Source organism: Lycium barbarum, chromosome 1 (assembly GCF_019175385.1).
Source record: "Lycium barbarum isolate Lr01 chromosome 1, ASM1917538v2, whole genome shotgun sequence".
Taxonomy (NCBI): domain Eukaryota; kingdom Viridiplantae; phylum Streptophyta; class Magnoliopsida; order Solanales; family Solanaceae; genus Lycium; species Lycium barbarum.
Window position 1 is genome coordinate 4,597,401 of NC_083337.1, and position 17,801 is coordinate 4,615,201.

The 17,801-nt window shown below is 37.3% G+C and overlaps 3 protein-coding genes across 3 annotated transcripts; 2 read left to right on the forward strand and 1 right to left on the reverse strand.

Moving 5' to 3' along the window:
• Window positions 1-396: 396 nt before the first annotated feature.
• On the reverse strand, window positions 397-1,685 carry LOC132627297 (uncharacterized). The gene is made up of 3 exons (XM_060342570.1): window positions 1,447-1,685; window positions 833-1,075; window positions 397-757 (listed from the first exon to the last, which is right to left on the reverse strand). Exons 1-3 carry the CDS (start codon window positions 1,683-1,685, stop codon window positions 397-399), a joined length of 843 nt encoding a protein of 280 aa, XP_060198553.1.
• A 4,230-nt stretch (window positions 1,686-5,915) lies between these two features.
• LOC132627306 (uncharacterized) lies at window positions 5,916-6,929 on the forward strand. Its single transcript, XM_060342581.1, has one exon. The coding sequence runs from the start codon at window positions 5,916-5,918 to the stop codon at window positions 6,927-6,929; it is 1,014 nt and encodes a 337-aa protein (XP_060198564.1).
• A 9,768-nt stretch (window positions 6,930-16,697) lies between these two features.
• On the forward strand, window positions 16,698-17,408 carry LOC132629992 (protein LIGHT-DEPENDENT SHORT HYPOCOTYLS 10-like). Its single transcript, XM_060345476.1, has one exon. The coding sequence runs from the start codon at window positions 16,862-16,864 to the stop codon at window positions 17,390-17,392; it is 531 nt and encodes a 176-aa protein (XP_060201459.1). The 5' UTR covers window positions 16,698-16,861; the 3' UTR covers window positions 17,393-17,408.
• The last annotated feature ends 393 nt before the right edge of the window (window positions 17,409-17,801 follow it).

Genomic DNA, 17,801 nt, shown 5'->3' on the forward strand with positions numbered 1-17,801 from the left:
CTCCACTACCCAAGAAGGCATAGCGAAGATGAGGAGGTAATGGCTTCAACTCATGACTGAAGCCTCTTCGATAGATGGCTTTGGCTTCTTCCACGACTCCAGTCTGTCTAACTCCTTAAATGGAGTGTTTGCTCGCAAATAAGCATATGAAGTGTCAAGAATGCTAAGACACTCCTCAACTTCTGCATCCATCATCAAGTCTTCCCCATACACCAAAGCTGTCTCAAAAGGATCTCGCGAAGCTAGAAAGTGATGTAACTCTGCATTAGTGAGCTCGGGCTCCACCACAGTAATCATCTTCAACTTCTCATAATGGGATGGAAGCTTGGTAGCTTTGAACACATCAAAAGTCGCCTCTTGTCCATCAATTGTCATGGACATCTTCTCGTCTCTAACTCAGATCACAACGTCAACAATAGCCAAGAATCCTCTCCTCATGATGAGATGGACACTTCTATCTGCCTCATAATCAAGTATGACAAAATCAACCGGCAGAATAAACGATCCCATATTTATAAGAACATTCTCAATAATACCGTTAGGATAAGCAAGAGATCGATCAGCTAGCTGCAAAGTAACAGTCGTTGGCCTAGGCTCACCCAAGCCCAACGTTCGGAACACGGAAGTAGGCATCATATTAATTCTAGCACCCAAGTCACACAATGCTAGCCCAACTTCAATGTTGCCAATAGTAATCAAAATCGTGAAGCTACCCGGATCTTTCAACTTGGGAGGAATTTTACTCCTCACTCTAGTACTGCACTCCTCAGTAAGTGCAACAGTCTCAAACTCTGTCCAACGCCTTTTGTTCGCCACCACATCTTTGATATACTTCGCATATTTTGGAACTTCTTGCAAAAGCTCCACCAAAGAAATGTTGATGTGTACCTGTTTTAAGAGTTCAAGAAATTTCTTGCAAGCCGAATCTACTTTCTGCTTCTGAAGTCGCTCTGGAAAAGGAGGGGGTGGTCGAACCACTTCCTCTACGGGTTGCTCTGCGGCTGTCTGCTTTGGCTCAGCTCGCTTAGGAGGGATAAGTTCTGCTTCTGCTATGTTCCTCTTTTTGGAGGCACTTCTTCAAGTTCTCTTTCATTCCTCAAGGTGACTGCCTTGCACTCCTTTGGATTCTTCTTAGTATCACTGGAAAGAGCACCTTGTGGTCTGACATTTTTCATAATGGCCATCTACCCCATTTGACGCTCAAGCTCATGAATAGATTTCTATATCTTGCTCTGAATTTTCTGATTCTGCTGCTGCGTTACTTGTGTTTGAGCTATAAGCTACTTCATCATCTCTTCCAAATTGGTAGCCCGCTGAGCTTAGGGTTGCTGATAATTGTTCGGCTTGTGGAAGTCCTACTTCTCGAATGGAGGATTATAATTGTTTCCATAATAGTTCCCACGATTTCCAACACCACGGTTCTACTGCCCCACATAATAGATGTACTCTGGATTCAATGGGCAGTTATAATAATCATGAGGTTCACCACAACTTACACACGCTGCTTGCTGAATATGCTGAACTATTTTGATCTGCTGAGCTTGAGGAAACACCCTTAACATCACATTAGTAAGAGTACTTATATCATCCCGAATAGCTGCAACATCATCCACTTGAAGAACCCCAACAACTTTTTGTGGTAACCCTTGGCTAGTCTCTTGGTACTCATAAGCCCCTTCGGACATCAACTCCAGGAGATATCCATCTCCTTATATGTTTTGTTTAAAATCTGCCCTTGAGCTGAAGCATTCAATAAGGCCCTTGATTCATGCTTAAGTCCTTCAATAAAATAGTTTCCAATGATCTTCTTTGGCTGTATGTGATGTGGGGAATCTCGCAGATAGCCCTTATACCTTTCCCAAGCGTGTGTCAGAGATTCAGAATCTCTCTGAGTGAAGTTAGCAATTCTCCCTCGCAGCTCCTTTGTTTTCTTGGGTGAGAAAAAACTATCGATGAATTTATTCGATAATACCTCCCAAGAAATGATAGAACCCGCAGGCAGATTTGTCAACCATTCCCTTGCTTTACCAATCAATGAAAACGGAAATAAGGACAACTTCACAAAATCATTGGGAACATCTCTATATTGGAAATTCTCGCTCAACTCCACGAACTACATCAAGTGTTTATGCGGGTCTTCACTAGACTTACCCATATACTAGCACGTATACTGCACCAGCCGCACTGTTCCTTCTTTCAGCTCAAATGTTCCAGTAATGTCAAGCCTGACGATAGCCTTAGCAATAGTTGTCAGATTAGATCTAGCATAACTGGACAAAAGAATTTGTTGTTCTTGTGCCCTCGTGGCCTCTCTTGCACCCTGTTCATCCCTGTTTCTGTTTCTATCCCTTTCTGCAGCTTCAAGAGCAAGTCTTACTGCTTCCTCAACCATTTTTCTCTGTCTGTGTAAAGTTCTTTCGATTTCGGGATCAAGATCAACTAACGGTTTTCCTGAACTTCTAGTGCTTGGCATAAACTAGAGAAACCTGAAGTGATGCAAGTAGACCAACGAAAAAAAGTAAAGACTTGAATAGAGAAACAAACTCAAATTAGAAAAACAGTAAATTTTGCTATGTCCCCGGCAACGACGCCAAAAACTTATTGCTTCCAAACGCACACGCAAGTATACGTGGTCGTACAAGTAATATAGAACTTTTAAGTCCAGATATCGATCCCATAGAGACTTAGATTCTACTGTTAAACTAATTCAAATTCGAATAAAACTATTCAAGAAAGTGAAAATCAAAGTGTTTGTTGTGACTAAACTAAAACTGAAAAGTAAACAATTTGTGATGGGTGCCTTTGTAATTGAAAATATTTCTACAAAGATTGTAAGGTTTATCAGATGAGAGAAAGTTCCAGGGTCAAGGGTTTCGACAATCCAGTTGATCTTCTGACAATTCTACCTATCTTATTTCCTAGGTTACTAGTTGACGGGTTAATTATAATTTTATCATATTATCTCGAAGTACCCACAATCCTGTGGATGCTACTATAGCACCTATATCTCTATGGTCATCAGAGGTAACAAGAACACATTTAATTCTCCATATTCAACTAAGTAGGGCTAAAGGGTATATCTCTATCCTCAGTAGCGAAACGATAATATCGAACAAACTCTATTTATTCTTATTACGTACGTTAATTCTCTTTCTCAAGTCCAATTCACGCACTACAGATAGTGTCTAACTACTGGCCAGATAATCAAACAATTAAGCACAATAATAAATAAGCAATCCAAAATACGGAAATTTAATCGATAGAAATTGTCGTCAATACAACTATCATGTCTTTCGCCACAACCCCATAATTAAGAAGTTTAGCTACTCATGATTCTAGACGAAGAACAAGAATTCATGAAGAAACTAGGGTTAAAAAGAAGAAAATAAAATAATTCTAGAGAGAGAAAGTAAGATGACGGCTTACAAGTCTTGGAATAATCCCAGTTTGTCATTAATAACAAGAAAAACATCTATTTATAGTTCAGGGTTATTAACCAAATAAAAGGGTCTTAATCCTAATTAAAATCGGATCAAACTAGGCCTCCCCGCGTTGGCCGCGCGTCGCGGGGCAAACACGGGGTCTTCAATGATTTTGGCCTTCATTTGTGCTGAGCCCGCGACGCGGGCATGACACGAATTTGTCATTAATCTGCAGCCCTTCTTTTCCGTCATGGCCCCGCGACGCAGGGCTAACACCTGAATGGATCCAATGCGGGGCTAGCACATTTACTGCTTCTTTGTGTCTTCATCAGCTCCAAACTTCAGGCGTCTTATCTCGTCACCTCGTGTAAGCTTCATTTGTTCCAAAGTAAACCAAAATTGCCCGGTTTTCCATCGTTTATCCTCGTTATACCTAATTACACAAAATGTACCAACATAAGCGCAAATACAATGATTTCAACATATAATTGGCGATTAAAGTCTTAAGAACGAGAGGTAAAGTGACACTTAAACATAGATATTTGTGCCAAATATCAGTAGAAGACAAAAGGAAAGCTGCTCAGAAGAGTCCAAAGAAAGCAATGCCTCCTAAGCAACAAGAAGCTACTGTCAGCACTAGCAACGCATTTGCTGCGCTTGGGGACATTTGTATTAAAGACAAGACTGACAATGCTTCTAAGGATAAGGATACCACTAATGAATTAGAAGGAACTCAGGTGGAGCAATCAGAAACAACTAAAGGACAAGGAACCACCAAAATTCCAACTCTGCAAGGAAGAGTTGAATTAAGAACAACTGTTAATCCTACTGAGGGGGCAAAGAACATGGCAATAGTAGGTCCAGGTACTAGGAGGGGTGGACTAATCCATCCCCCCAATGGATAAAATTGGGTTCTGGAATGCCAAGGGCCTAAATAAAATGGATAAATAGAGAGAAATGAACCTATTTATGCACAACTGCAAAGTTGGTCTATTTGGGCTCTTGAAGACAAAGGTTAAGAGGTAAAAAACTCAAGGAGTTGTTCTTAACCTTAGTAATAGCTGGTCCTTTAGTACAAACCTTGCCCACCATCCTGGTGGTAGGATTTAGCTAATATGGAAACCTTTAATTTTCAATGTTAATCTGATTATGATGACTGCACAACTGATACATTGTGAGGTGGAACATAGAGGAACAAATAATAAATTTCAGGTGACAGTAGTATATGGGTTCAATGACCAGGCTTTAAGAAGAGAATTGTGGAAGGAAATAGAACAAACTAATGGATCAATCCAAGGAGCATGGGCAGTAATGGGGGATTTCAACCGTGTCTAGAACAGAGATGAGAGAGTTGGCAGGCCAGTCTCAGTTTTAGAAATTAGGGATTTCAAAAATTGTATGGTAGGATGCTCCTTGCAAGCACTCAAATCTTCGGGAGCATTCTATACATGGAATAATAAGCAAGGGGATGGAAGAAGAGTATATAGTAGAATTGATAGGGTGATGGTAAATGGAGCTTGGCTAACATCACTACCAAGTTCAGAGGTGCACTTTGGGAATGAGGGACTCGTGGACCATTGCCCATCCATTATAAACTGGGAAACTGGTCAACAAAACAGTCATGGCAGATTTAGTTATTTTAATATATGGAGTCAAGATCCAAATTTCAAACAGGTGGTTAAACAGAATTGGGACAGAAATATAATGGGAACTCAGATGTACAAGCTGGTGAGAAACTTGAATAGACTTAAGGCTACATTGAGAAGCATTAATAAAGCCTCCTTCAATGATATAGAGGGAAAGGCAGACAAAGCAAAGGAAGATTTGGAAGAGTGTCAAACTGCATTACAGAAGGATCCCAGAAATATCCAGATGATTAGCAAAGAAATTCAACTAGCAAAAGATTATTAGAGATGGAACACTGCTAGAAAAAAATACTTGCAACAAAAATGCAAAGTACACTGGCTGAACTATGGTGACTTCAATACCAAGTTCTGCCATAGCATGTTGAAACTTAGAAGGAATGCAAATAGAATATTCATAATAAGAGACAGCAATGGGGCCACTAGAAGTGATATAACTGGCATAGCTAACTCTTTTGTGGAGTTTTATACTAATTTGCTGGGCACATCTAATAAAACCAGAACTAGAGTGTGGAATGCAATAGTGAAGAGAGGTCCAGTGGTATCAACAGACAACAGGGAGAAGCTGGTGGAGAATTTTACAGAATTGGAGGTGAAACAAGCATATGGGCCATAGGAGGTGACAAAGCACCAGTCCCAGATGGCTATGGTAGCTAATTTTTCAAGGACAGCTGGGACATAATAAAGAAAGATTTGATAGCAGGGGTGATGGAATTCTTTAACTCAGGAAAAATACTGAAGGTATGGAACAAACAGTCCTTACACTAGTGCCAAAAGTGATCATTCAGATACAGTGGGAGATTACAGACCTATAGCATGCTGCAACATTGTATACAAAGTGCTTTCAAAGATGCTGTCCAACAGATTGAAAAGAGTACTACCAAGTATCATTTCTGCTAATCAGAGTGCATTTGTGGTAGGATGGACTATTGTTCAAAACATACTCATATGCCAGGACTTAGTCAGATTATATAACAGGAAACAAACCACAAGTAGCTGCTTGATCAAAATAGATTTGAAGATAGCATATGACACAGTAGAATGGGATTTTGTTGAAGAGATGTTATATGCACTGGAGTTCCCTCAGAAGTGCATTAAATGGATAATGAATTGTGTAACCACTGTCCAGTACTCAATAACTATAAATGGGGGTCTGTATGGGAGTATTAAAGGGAAGAGGGGACTAAGGCAAGAGGACCTAATATCCCCATTACTTTTTGTGATATGCATGGAATGCTTCACTAGAATAATGAATGTGGTAGCTGAACAACAGGGATTTAAATTTCATACCAAATGCAGAAGTTTAAAACTTAATCACCTTTGTTTTGCAAATGATGTCTTGATATTCAGTAAGAGGGATTTTCAGACTGTCTTACTGCTTTTGAGGGGCCTAAAAACTTTCTCTAATGCTACTGGACTGTGTACAAATACAACCAAGTCTAATATATTCAGTGTTAACATGCCAGTTCAGAGTATGCAGGATCTGATAGAATTGACAGGTTATACCAAAGGGTCCTTACCTTTCAGATACCTTGGAGTACCCATGTCAGCTAAGAGAATATCAAAGATGGATTGTGAAATGCTCATTGATAAAATTACGGCAAGAATTAGAAGTTGGGGTACAAGGTACTTTTCATATGCAGGTAGAGTCTTATTGGTTAATTCAGTACTTCTGCACATACACAGCTACTGGTCATCCATTTTTCTTCTACCCAAGCAAGTCCTAAAAGGAATTACTGCTCTGTGCAAAAATTTCCTATGGGATGGCAAGACAGCAATTAACAGAGTAACATTGGTGGCTTGGGATTTGGTATGCAGGGCAAAGCGTGAAGGTGGATTAGGAATAACAGACTGCTTCAAATAAAATGAAGCTGCCATTGCTAAGTATATATGGAACATTGCCCAGAAAACAGGGTTAGATGGGTCAACCATGTGTATTTAAAAGATAGTGATTGGTGCGAATACTCACACCCTACTAATTGTTGTTTGTACTGGAAAAAACTATGCAAAATAAGAAATCTGTTTGCCCCTGGTTTGATTCAAAATCGGTGGAAAAGTGCTGATGGAAAGTATAGTATTGGCAGTTGGTATTAATAGAGATTATGTGACAAAAAACCTTGGCAATGGGGAAGATGGGTATGGAGTAAATGGAATATGCCCAAACACAGCTGTTACACCTCGGGAAAAATTTCCGTTGGTACTTAAGAGAATGAACTAGTAATGAATATGAGTGCATGATGTCCATGGGCAAGAAATGACGTTTGATGACCTTAGGCGAGATTTCGAAAGTATCCGATGTGAGACGAGAAAGTTAGTTAAGTTAAGATGAGGTATAAGGTGAGTAATGCATGTGCATGAACGTGGGTGATTAAAATGAGAAGTCTGATGAGGTATAAGGTGAGTAATGCATGTGCATGAACGTGGGTGATTAAAATGAGAAGTCTAAGAAAATATGGGAAGTTGTAGAATTGCAACTGCCTAGTGGTCGTAAATTGCAAAATACGGACCGTAAATTGGTATACGGTTCGTAAACTGGCAGTCGTAAACTGCCATGCAAGGCTTCAACTCTCTGCCAGTCGAGAAATGGTAAAATACGACCTGGAGGACGGACCGTAAAGTGATTTACGGCCCGTAAACCATGGTCGTAAACCACCATGCAGGCAGCCAAGCTTCTGGTTCTGGAAATGGTTAAATACGCCCATGGTGGACGAGCCGTTTAGCGGAATACGAGCCGTAAACCACGATGGACGACCACTGTTCATCTCAGCACAGATTTCACAAGTCATTAAATAAAGGGACCAACACTTGTTTTATTTCATTTTCCACATTGAACCACTTCTCTCTAAAACTTCTCTCTACATTTATTATATAGGTTTTCAAGAATTATAAGCCATCAATAACATAAAACAAGGTGAATCAAGAGTAAGAACATCATCAAAGATCATCCAAGTCAAGGAATCCAAATGGAGAAAAACTAGGGTTTTGCTCAAAGTGGAGTATTATCAACCAAAGCTTGTTCCTACAACTTCTAAGGTAAGATTCATGATTTTTACATGATGTTTAAGGTGTTGGAGAATTAAAATACATGGATTGTAGAAAATGTGGTCAACTAGGTCATGAATGATGAATAGTGACATTTTGAGGGATAGTTTGAATTGCATTATGAATGTTGTTGCGTTGTGATATGAATGTGCTATAAATGGTATTAAGATCATGAGCTCGACACGTTAGACGAATGGACGAAGTTGGATGTTATGACCATAATTATGGGTGAATTAGAAGCAAATTGAGAAGTCTAGATAATGTGAATGACGTGAATGACTAATGGCCATTGTTATAATGTTAATGAAGGTATAAACGCTAGCATTGGAAGGAAACGTGCAAGTGTAAACTAGTTCGACGAAAAGGTATGTAAGGCTAACCCTTCCTTCATAAGGCATGGTTTCTTGGCCAAATTCCTAATTCCTCTATATGAGTATGTTGTCTTCAAATGATTGACATTCCGAGCTCATAAGCTCACGATCCTTGATACGTACTACGATTGTACTACGCACCTCATATGATGAGTAAGCCTATGATATAGATGTAGTGATAATGATGATGATAGTAACGATGATGATAGTAATGATGATGATAGTAACGATGATAATGATAATGATGATGTTAAAGGTGCCTATGGGCTAGTATGCTTATATGTGCCTATGAAGGGCTATAATGAAAACCCCGAGCTTATAACGCCGGGTAGAATATATGTATATGATTATGTATAAAGTATGTATACGATTACGAAACGCGCGCACACATCTGCAGATGGTACGGATAACCCTGAAGCCTTGGTAGGGCCAGGTATGAGTAACCTTGAGCCTTGGTTGGCCAAGTATGTATGGAACACCGATCATATGAGGTCGGGTATGCTATGTAAAGGCTATGTATATGAAACACCGATCCTATGAGGTCGGGTATGTTATGTAAATGATATGTATATGAAATGACTATGTATATACTATGAATATGAATGTGATAAGACTATGTATATAAATACGAGTAAGGGTATGAATATGAATACGAGCACAAATATGGTACGAGTACTATTATGGAATACGGATGATGATATAGGTATACGTGTACGTACGAGAATGGGAAGTTCCTACGAAAGGCAAGTAAGTGCCATGACGATGATATTGTTATCTCCCCTCCTATGCTATTCCATATGTTGTTCATTATGCTTAATTATCGATGTTGATCATGCTTTACATACTCAGTACATTCTTCGTACTGACGTCCTTTTGTTTGGGGACGCTGCGTCATGCCCGCAGGTGCACAGGGAGACAGACTTGATCAGTAGCTGCCTATTCTGAGATTTACATAAAGAGCTCCAATTCCTTCGGAGCCATATCTTTTGGGTACTTATTCTTTTGTGTATATAATTATGGGCATAGCGGGGTCCTGTCCCGCTCATGTGAGATGTCATACTCTCTTAGAGGCTCGTAGTCACGTGTATGTATGTTTAGATGTGTCTGGCCTTGTTGGGCCATGTTTTGTATATCATATTGTCGGCCACGTTGGCCCATGTACATTGACGTGGCATAAATGCCAATTATGATATTATGGTAATGTCGTCCAATAGGACTAGTTTAACGAATGAATGGAAATGTATGTCTAATTATGTGGCTCACCTAGATGTAAGCATAAGAGTAAGCTAAGGGGGTGCCCGGGTGGGCTAGCACCGGGTGCTTGTCGCGGCCCCCTAGTTGGGTCGTGACAACAGCTTTATCTGCTGGCTGACCATGCATCAACGACTTCAGACTAAGGATAGATTGTTCCACCTTGGTATTAATCAAGATGATGAAATGTGCTCTGTGTGGGGATTATGTGGACACAGTTCAACACTTATTTATTGAATGTGAATTTTCTTTGCAATGTTTGCAACTAGTCCTTCGGTGGTTAGACAAACGCATTATGCTGACTGATATAAAAGGGATATGGAAGAGACTAGCAAGAAGCACCAAGGGGAAACGATGTAGAGAGATAGTGATTGCTGTCCTAGCAGCATTAATCTACTGGATATGAAAAGTAAGGAATAAAGCAGTTTGGGATTTTCAACTCCCTTCACCAGGTCATCTGGTAAGACAGATAAAGCAGGAATGCCTGATGAGAGAGACCACGTTTATTGCAAGGAAGGTGACTGTTAGAGAGAAAGATTGGATAGATAGGGTACTTACATAGTTACTTATACTCTGCAACTACATCGATGTGTTCTTTTTGGTTGAGGCTACATAAAATATAGGAAGATAGAAAAGAGAAAGACAAATATTATAAATGTTCGTGGTGATTGATCAATAAAAAAAAATTCTTCACCAAAAAACAAAAAAAAAAGAGTGGTTATTTTCCCATTTATCCCTCTATTTACCTAGAACACAATATGAGAAAACGAAAAAAATGGTCCCTTATGTTTGGAGGTAAGCTTAAAATGGTCCCAAAAATATACATTTGAGTAATTTGGTCCTTTAAATTTGCCAAAAGTAAGCACTTTTGACCTTTGCTAATTATTTAAAAAACTCGTGATGTTAGATTAAACAACAATTGTGGGGAAAAAATTATACAAGTATTTTCAACATTATTTTCTCACAAGGTAATTCAACAAAATGACTAATTTTCAAAATTAGTTTTAAAAAACTTTTTGAATACTTTTCAAAATCACAACTACATCAAACGTGCATTGTGCCAAATGGATTGAGTTTACATACATTTTGTAAACACGTTTATGAAAAAGACTGTCTTCTATTGTTTCGGCGATTATATAACAACAAACATGGATATAAAAGCAACCACTAATTGATTGGAGAAAATAGGGGACAAAATTAGTTTACTTGAACAATGCAATATTGGATCTTGCCCAAATTTGCAAACACAAGAAAAAATGAAGTTAAATAAAACTAGCAGGATTTCGATGTTTTTTTAGTTTTCCTATAACTACCCGGTGTCGGGGCCCTGAATAATCCGGAGTCACGCCGTGCAAGACTCATTTAAAGAAGAAGCGCTCCCTAACAAGATTGTTTCATACTCTAAGATGAAACCCGAAATATATTTAGTTTTTCCCAAAACTACTTAACAAACAAATAAGGAAAGAATTCAACTTTGCACCAAAACACATCCCCATTTCAGCCCTTGTCTGCTCAAATTTCGTTTATGTAGGATCAAGAATTAAAGTAGGATAAAGCCTTAGCACCAACCTGTTGAAGTGTTAATGCTCCACCTACATCCAAAACGGTGAATAAATAAAGCATGTGAAATGTGTTGTTCAAGTTTTGTGTTTGAAGCCAAGTTAGCCATGAACCACCAAGGGTTTGGACGTATGATGGATGAATGTGATCTCTTCATACACTTATGACTTAACTAGCAATTTTGGGTTCAGAAAAAACCTTTGGCAGAGAGCGCTTCCCTTTTAATGATCTATATATGCTAAGTCAATATAAATTTTTCGGGACAATATATTCCGAATACCATATTATTATATTAATAAAAATACAAGTTTCAGATGATTAATACAAAAGTTAGTTACCTTAAAAAAAACGTGAAAAGACAAGAAAAAAATTGTTTTGGGGGGGGGGGGGGGGGGGGGGGGGGGAGAGAAGGAGATATTTATAGTTTAAAGAGTAAAATAAAGGCATAATATATAAATAAGCCCTCAAATTTGGGCTCAGCCGACAAGTATGCCCTACAGCTTTGGGTGTGCACAAGTGGACGCCTTAACTTGTCTCTACTTTGTCAGGTGAACACTCCAATTTACAAAATGATCATCTAGACACCTCCAAAATTTATGTGCCACGTCAGTGTCACATCAGCGTCTGTGTTTATGTGTTTAACTTTATACAAGTTGAGGTGCCTACATGCGCATGCCCAAAGTTGAAGGCCATACTTGCCAGCTGAGGTCAAGTTTAAAGGTCGGTTTATGTATTATGCCTAAAATAGATATACATCTTTTTAAAATCACCAATCAATAGTCGGATGTCAAGATAAATGAGGGAGAATATCAACTGTCAAAAGCTGAAGAAGATGTTTGATTTTAACACAAGATTGGAGAAAGAAAGTAATCCAATATTCCCCTTCCTCCTCCAAAACAAGATGACGCTAATTTGATTTAAGTCCCTAAAAGCAACATTAATGACATTTTGCCAGTTGCTGTGAAGCATGAGACTCAACACAAGAACTCTTTTTTACCATCTGATATTTCGAAATTTATTGACTGATTAATTCATATTTGCATTATGCATAAACAAGCGAATTCAGGATTTCAAATTTATGATTTCATACAACGATAATAATACATAAATAGGCCCTCTAACTTGGCTTCAGCTGGCAAATATACCCTTTCAATTTTGAATGTGCACAAGTAGGCACCTCAACTTGTATAAAGTTGAACACGTAAACACAAATGCTGACGTGACACATAAATTTTGGAGGTGTCTAGATGATCATTTTGTAAGTTGGAATGTTTCAACTGACAAAGTGCAGATAAGTTGAGGTACGTACTTGTGCATGCACACCCAAAGTTAAAGGGTATACTTGTCATCTGAGGTCAAATTTGAGAATCTGTTTATATATTATGCCATAATTTTTTCCATCTGGTAGGTAGAAACTCATTCCCCAACTAATTTAGCTATGCCCCGTCTATAACTCATTAAGGGAGACCATTCCTTATGAGGAATTTTTCTATTCCCAAGGTTGGATCCTAAACTTTGATTAAGGTAGAGAGATTTCATTCATTTCATCGCATTCTTTAACAATATTTTTTTCGTCTCAATTTTGATATTTTTTTTATTAGTCCAAAAAAGAATGTTATCTTTCTATATTTAATAACAATTTAATTTTAAACTTTTCATTTTACCCTTAATAAGATAATTTATAACCACACAAATATCATTGCTTATTTTGGACCAAAAATTTCAAAAGTCTTTATGTCATTCTTTAAACTCGTACTCAATTAAACACCTTCACATAAATTGAGACAGAATAACCAACAAAGTTGATACTGTAGTGCATATATAGCTCACTCACTTTTATGTAATGCTGCTTCAAAATACCCTACAGTCAGCAGTCACTTGTCAAAGGTCTAGCTCTCTCTAGCTTCATGACTTTGTTTGGAGAAAAAAAAGAGGACTTCGTCAATGGAATATTATTAACTTTAGAAACAGTTTCATAAATCAGCCTTTGGATGATCTGAAACCATGGGCGGATTTAGAAGTCCGGTTTATGTGAACCCGATAATTTTTATATAATTTCTATATATATGTATATATTAAAAAATCTATTAAAATATATAAAATATTTAACTGTAAATCAAATTATTATTACAGTACTAATTTGAGATGTTGTAAGAACCGTGAACTTTAAATTTTGAATCCGTCCCCGCCTAGAACAAAGCTTCTTAGGGCTTCTTCTCCACTATTCTCCTTAAAGTTTGATGTGACTATGGAACATGCTTGTCTGTTTACAAAATGCACAAAACAACCCAAAGAGCTTTCCGGTGTGGCCGTGTGGGTTTGTCTCCCGCTACCTCATTTTGACAAGTGCTTTCACCGTATTAATCTGAGTAGAGGCCGATTCAAAATTTAAAATTTATGAATTTTTATATTAGTCTCAAATTTAATCATACATTAAGAACTGAGTTCACAATAAATACTCATATATAATTAGTGAATCTATAATACAAATATAGAATTTGAGCAAAAACTATTGAGTTCATATGAACCTGTAAACTTAAGGCTAGATCCAGCCCTGATTGGCGGTATATGCTGGTGTAGTTGCCTCAAATATTTGTGATTTTGTCGATTTTTCTCACGTTTTTGATATAATCTTCTAGTGAAATATTTCAACGATAGTTTCAATAATATTGGTAGATATTACTAGAACCAACCCCCTAGCCCCTTCTTTTTTAGATTATATGAGTAAATGCATGAACCAAAATATATTACTATTGTTATGGGGGCATTTTGGAAAAGCAAATCTTGATTGAATTTATATTTGTTCAATTCAATCCGCTCATGGTAAAACTTCATATAAGTGTGATGTACTTTATCTTCAATAAGTGGTCCAACAATCAATGCGGATCAAAGCATCTGATTATTGAGTTGGTTAAATGTTTTTAATAAGAATAATATATAATTGCTTTGGTTTTGAGGGCTCTCAACCAGAAGGATGAATTAATGGTGCTTGACCATGAGATGTGGATCATACGAGGCATATTAGTATAGCATATTCCAACGGTCTGTATTGGGGTTTGAAACCAAACTCCTTCGCTCAAAGAGGTTGATGGATTGGGGTGAGATCCTCATTGATTTTTAAAACCAACGGATTTTCCTTTCACTATAAGTTTATTTTTTTAAAAAAAAAAATCAAGGCCAAATATCTACCAAAAAGCAAAAAAATACGTTTAGTAACAGATGTAAACATCAAGAATCCTGCCCCCATAAACCTGAACAGAAGTTCCAATTCTAGGAAAGATACTCAACAGCTACCTTACTTATCTCAACATATATATATTCCTATAATACTAGTCATAGACCCTATGCTTAATATTTCAGTTACATCCGAAAAGGACAGCCTAAAATGCAATAGGAGATTTACCATTAGTTAATATTTTTTTAGGCGTGAAACTTAAATAGATACTTTAATTAGCTTGACTTCAACTGTCAACTAAATACTTCAATTTTAAGAATGCTTATCTAGACACTTTAACTCACCTTCTCTCTCTCGTGGACACCTGATGCTGAATTGCTGACATGACACATAATTTTGGAGGTGTCTGGATGATCATTTTCTAAGTTAAAATGTTCAACTGACACAGTGAAGATAAATTGAGGTGTCTAGATGTGCATTCTCAAAGTTGGAGTATTTAGTTGTCAGTTTGGGCTAAGTTAAGATGTCTATCTATGTGTCAGTGTTTTAAAAGGCAGTTTTGGGACTCGCCTCGGGGCTCGCCCCGGGGCGGGGCACTAGCAAAATGCCCCAGGGCTCACATGGGCTTACGCCCTAAGCGCCCGATTGTACGCCCTAAACACGCCTAACGCCCAACGCTCAGGGCTCGCCTAACAGTTCTTACACAATTATATGTTAAATTCCTTAATTAAAACCGTTGACCCTCATAATTCTTTAACAAATGATTGATACTTAATAATTTTTCATTTACCGAAATAAGAAGATTGGGTATAACTCAAATAACAAGTCGTAGTATTGCATATTTACTATATGAGAACATCGTGAGGGTGAATATCACTTAATATTTCTTTTAAGAATACATAACCGAATTGTGAATTTTCATTTGTCATTGGTCTTTTGTCCTATGTATCAAAATTATCATACTTTATTATTTCTCTATTTGAAAGTAATTTTATTTTTATTCATGAAGGAGTTACGTTTCAATTATAATACTGATAAAGTTGTTTATAGGGAGATAAAATGAATAGTATAATAGTAATATTGTTTTAACAAATTGTGATTTTTTCATTGTTTGAAAGTTAAGATGTTAGAGTTGATTTGCATTTCATAATAGTTTTTATTTCATTGTATTGTTTATACTTTTAAGGTTATATTATATATAATTACAAGTTGTAAGTGGCGTATAATGGATTGCTTTGATTAATTTTTTGTGAGGATCTCACACACACACACACACACACACACACACACATATATATATATATATATATTTCATTTATTTACACTTTTTTTTTATTTTTTATGTAATTTTACCTATTTAAAAATATTTATTATAATTATATTATTTTATGAAATACAAAAAATTAAATACCCATGGGGCTTACGCCTCACCGAGACATATGTAAAGCGCCCCGCCTTTTTAAACACTGCTATGTGTTATACCTTTTCTTATAATTGTTTCTATATGCAGAATTTGCAGGTCAATTAAGTCGAATTCGAACTGTGTTGAGCCCATTAAAGGGAAAATTGCTCTCTATTAGGATTTTTTCTATTGTCAGAGCTCAAACTCAATACTTGTTTGGTTAAGGGCGAAGAAATCTCTTCCACCCCCTATAATTCTTCGTAGTTATTTATGCCATATCCAAACCTTCTACTAATTAATCGAATCAAAACAGAAATTATGTTGAAGTATATGGGTGGGCTCATCTGTTAACTTAAGTATTAAGGAGACTTATTGGTCCTCAAATAGCTAGTCTTCCATTATTTTAAACCCCTTTAGTTAGCTAGTCAAACAATTGTATAATTGGGGTGAAAAACGTTAGCACAACCTTTCTTTCTTTCTTTCTTTTTTTTTTTTTTTTTTTTTGCGCGCCAGTTAAAAATGACATCTTTCACATGTACATATATACTCTTCAAGCTTATTACAATTTACCAGATTGAAAATACAACTAAAGCAATATATATATATAACTAGTCGCTGTCCTTTTTTAAAAAGATACTAATCGAGATCACATTTCTTGGCAACCAGTGAGGGATAACGTTTGACAAAATTTCATCAAATAATTGTAGATTACTACAAAAGGTATAGTTAATGACTTAATGGTAATGTTTAGCCAGTTTCTTTATGAAAAAAAAAAAAACAAGGCTAATTAACACAGATGGCCCATTATTTCTTGTCATCATCTCAATTGGTCCAATTATTGTGATTTCAACAATTTCATCATCCCTCCCATTTTCACCTTATTTTTCTCTTCAACCTTTTTGTTTAAACTCTCAATAATATTTCCCACTCACTTACAACTTACACAAACTTAATCAAATCTTGATCATCTATTTTTTTTTTTAAGTCTTCTAGCCATGTCAAGTAGTGACAGGGGCAAAGATCTGGCTGAAGGATCGTCAAGATCCCCCAGCCGCGATCAGCTACCTAGTCGATATGAGTCTCAAAAACGACGAGATTGGAACACTTTCAATCACTACTTGAAGAATCAAAGGCCACCAGTTCCGTTACCTCATTGCAATAGCAACCACGTGCTAGAGTTCCTCCGATACCTGGACCAGTTCGGGAAGACTAAGGTTCACTTACAAGGTTGTATGTTTTATGGTCAACCTGAGCCTCCGGCTCCCTGTGCTTGTCCTTTGAGACAAGCTTGGGGGAGCCTGGATGCTCTCATAGGCAGGCTTCGGGCTGCCTACGAAGAGAACGGTGGGTCAAGTGAGACCAACCCGTTCGCGAGTGCCACCATTAGGGTGTATTTGAGGGAAGTGAAGGAGTGTCAAGCTAAGGCACGTGGCATTGCTTATAAGAAGAAACAGAAGAATAAGCTGGCTAGCCCAAGTAAGGGAGATGATGATTCAAGTTCTGCAGGATTCCTCACATTTTCTTAAAGATCCACTATTCCTCCACTATTCCTCAAGAAAGAGAAATGGTAAAATCTTTCACAATTCTTTTACTTCTTTAAAGTGCTAATTAGTTTTTTTCTATAGCATATGAGATATAGGCCTTCAAAATGAATAAAAAAAATGAGGATTTCATATAGTCAAGGTCAGCTTGTTTGAGTTTGAAGAATAGGCAAATAACCTGTTCAACATGTTAAAAGTACACTGCATTGTAAAATGTAAGTTGGTCCTATAGATTTTCCTTCAATTAAAGTGAGGATGAACTTCAATCGGAGAGTACATTCATCACTGGATCTGATCGTCTGGAGGATGGTTAACGGGGGCGGATTTACGGTTAACGTTACGAATTTAAAGAATCCAATAGCTTTGGTCTAGACTCTATATATATTTATATGAA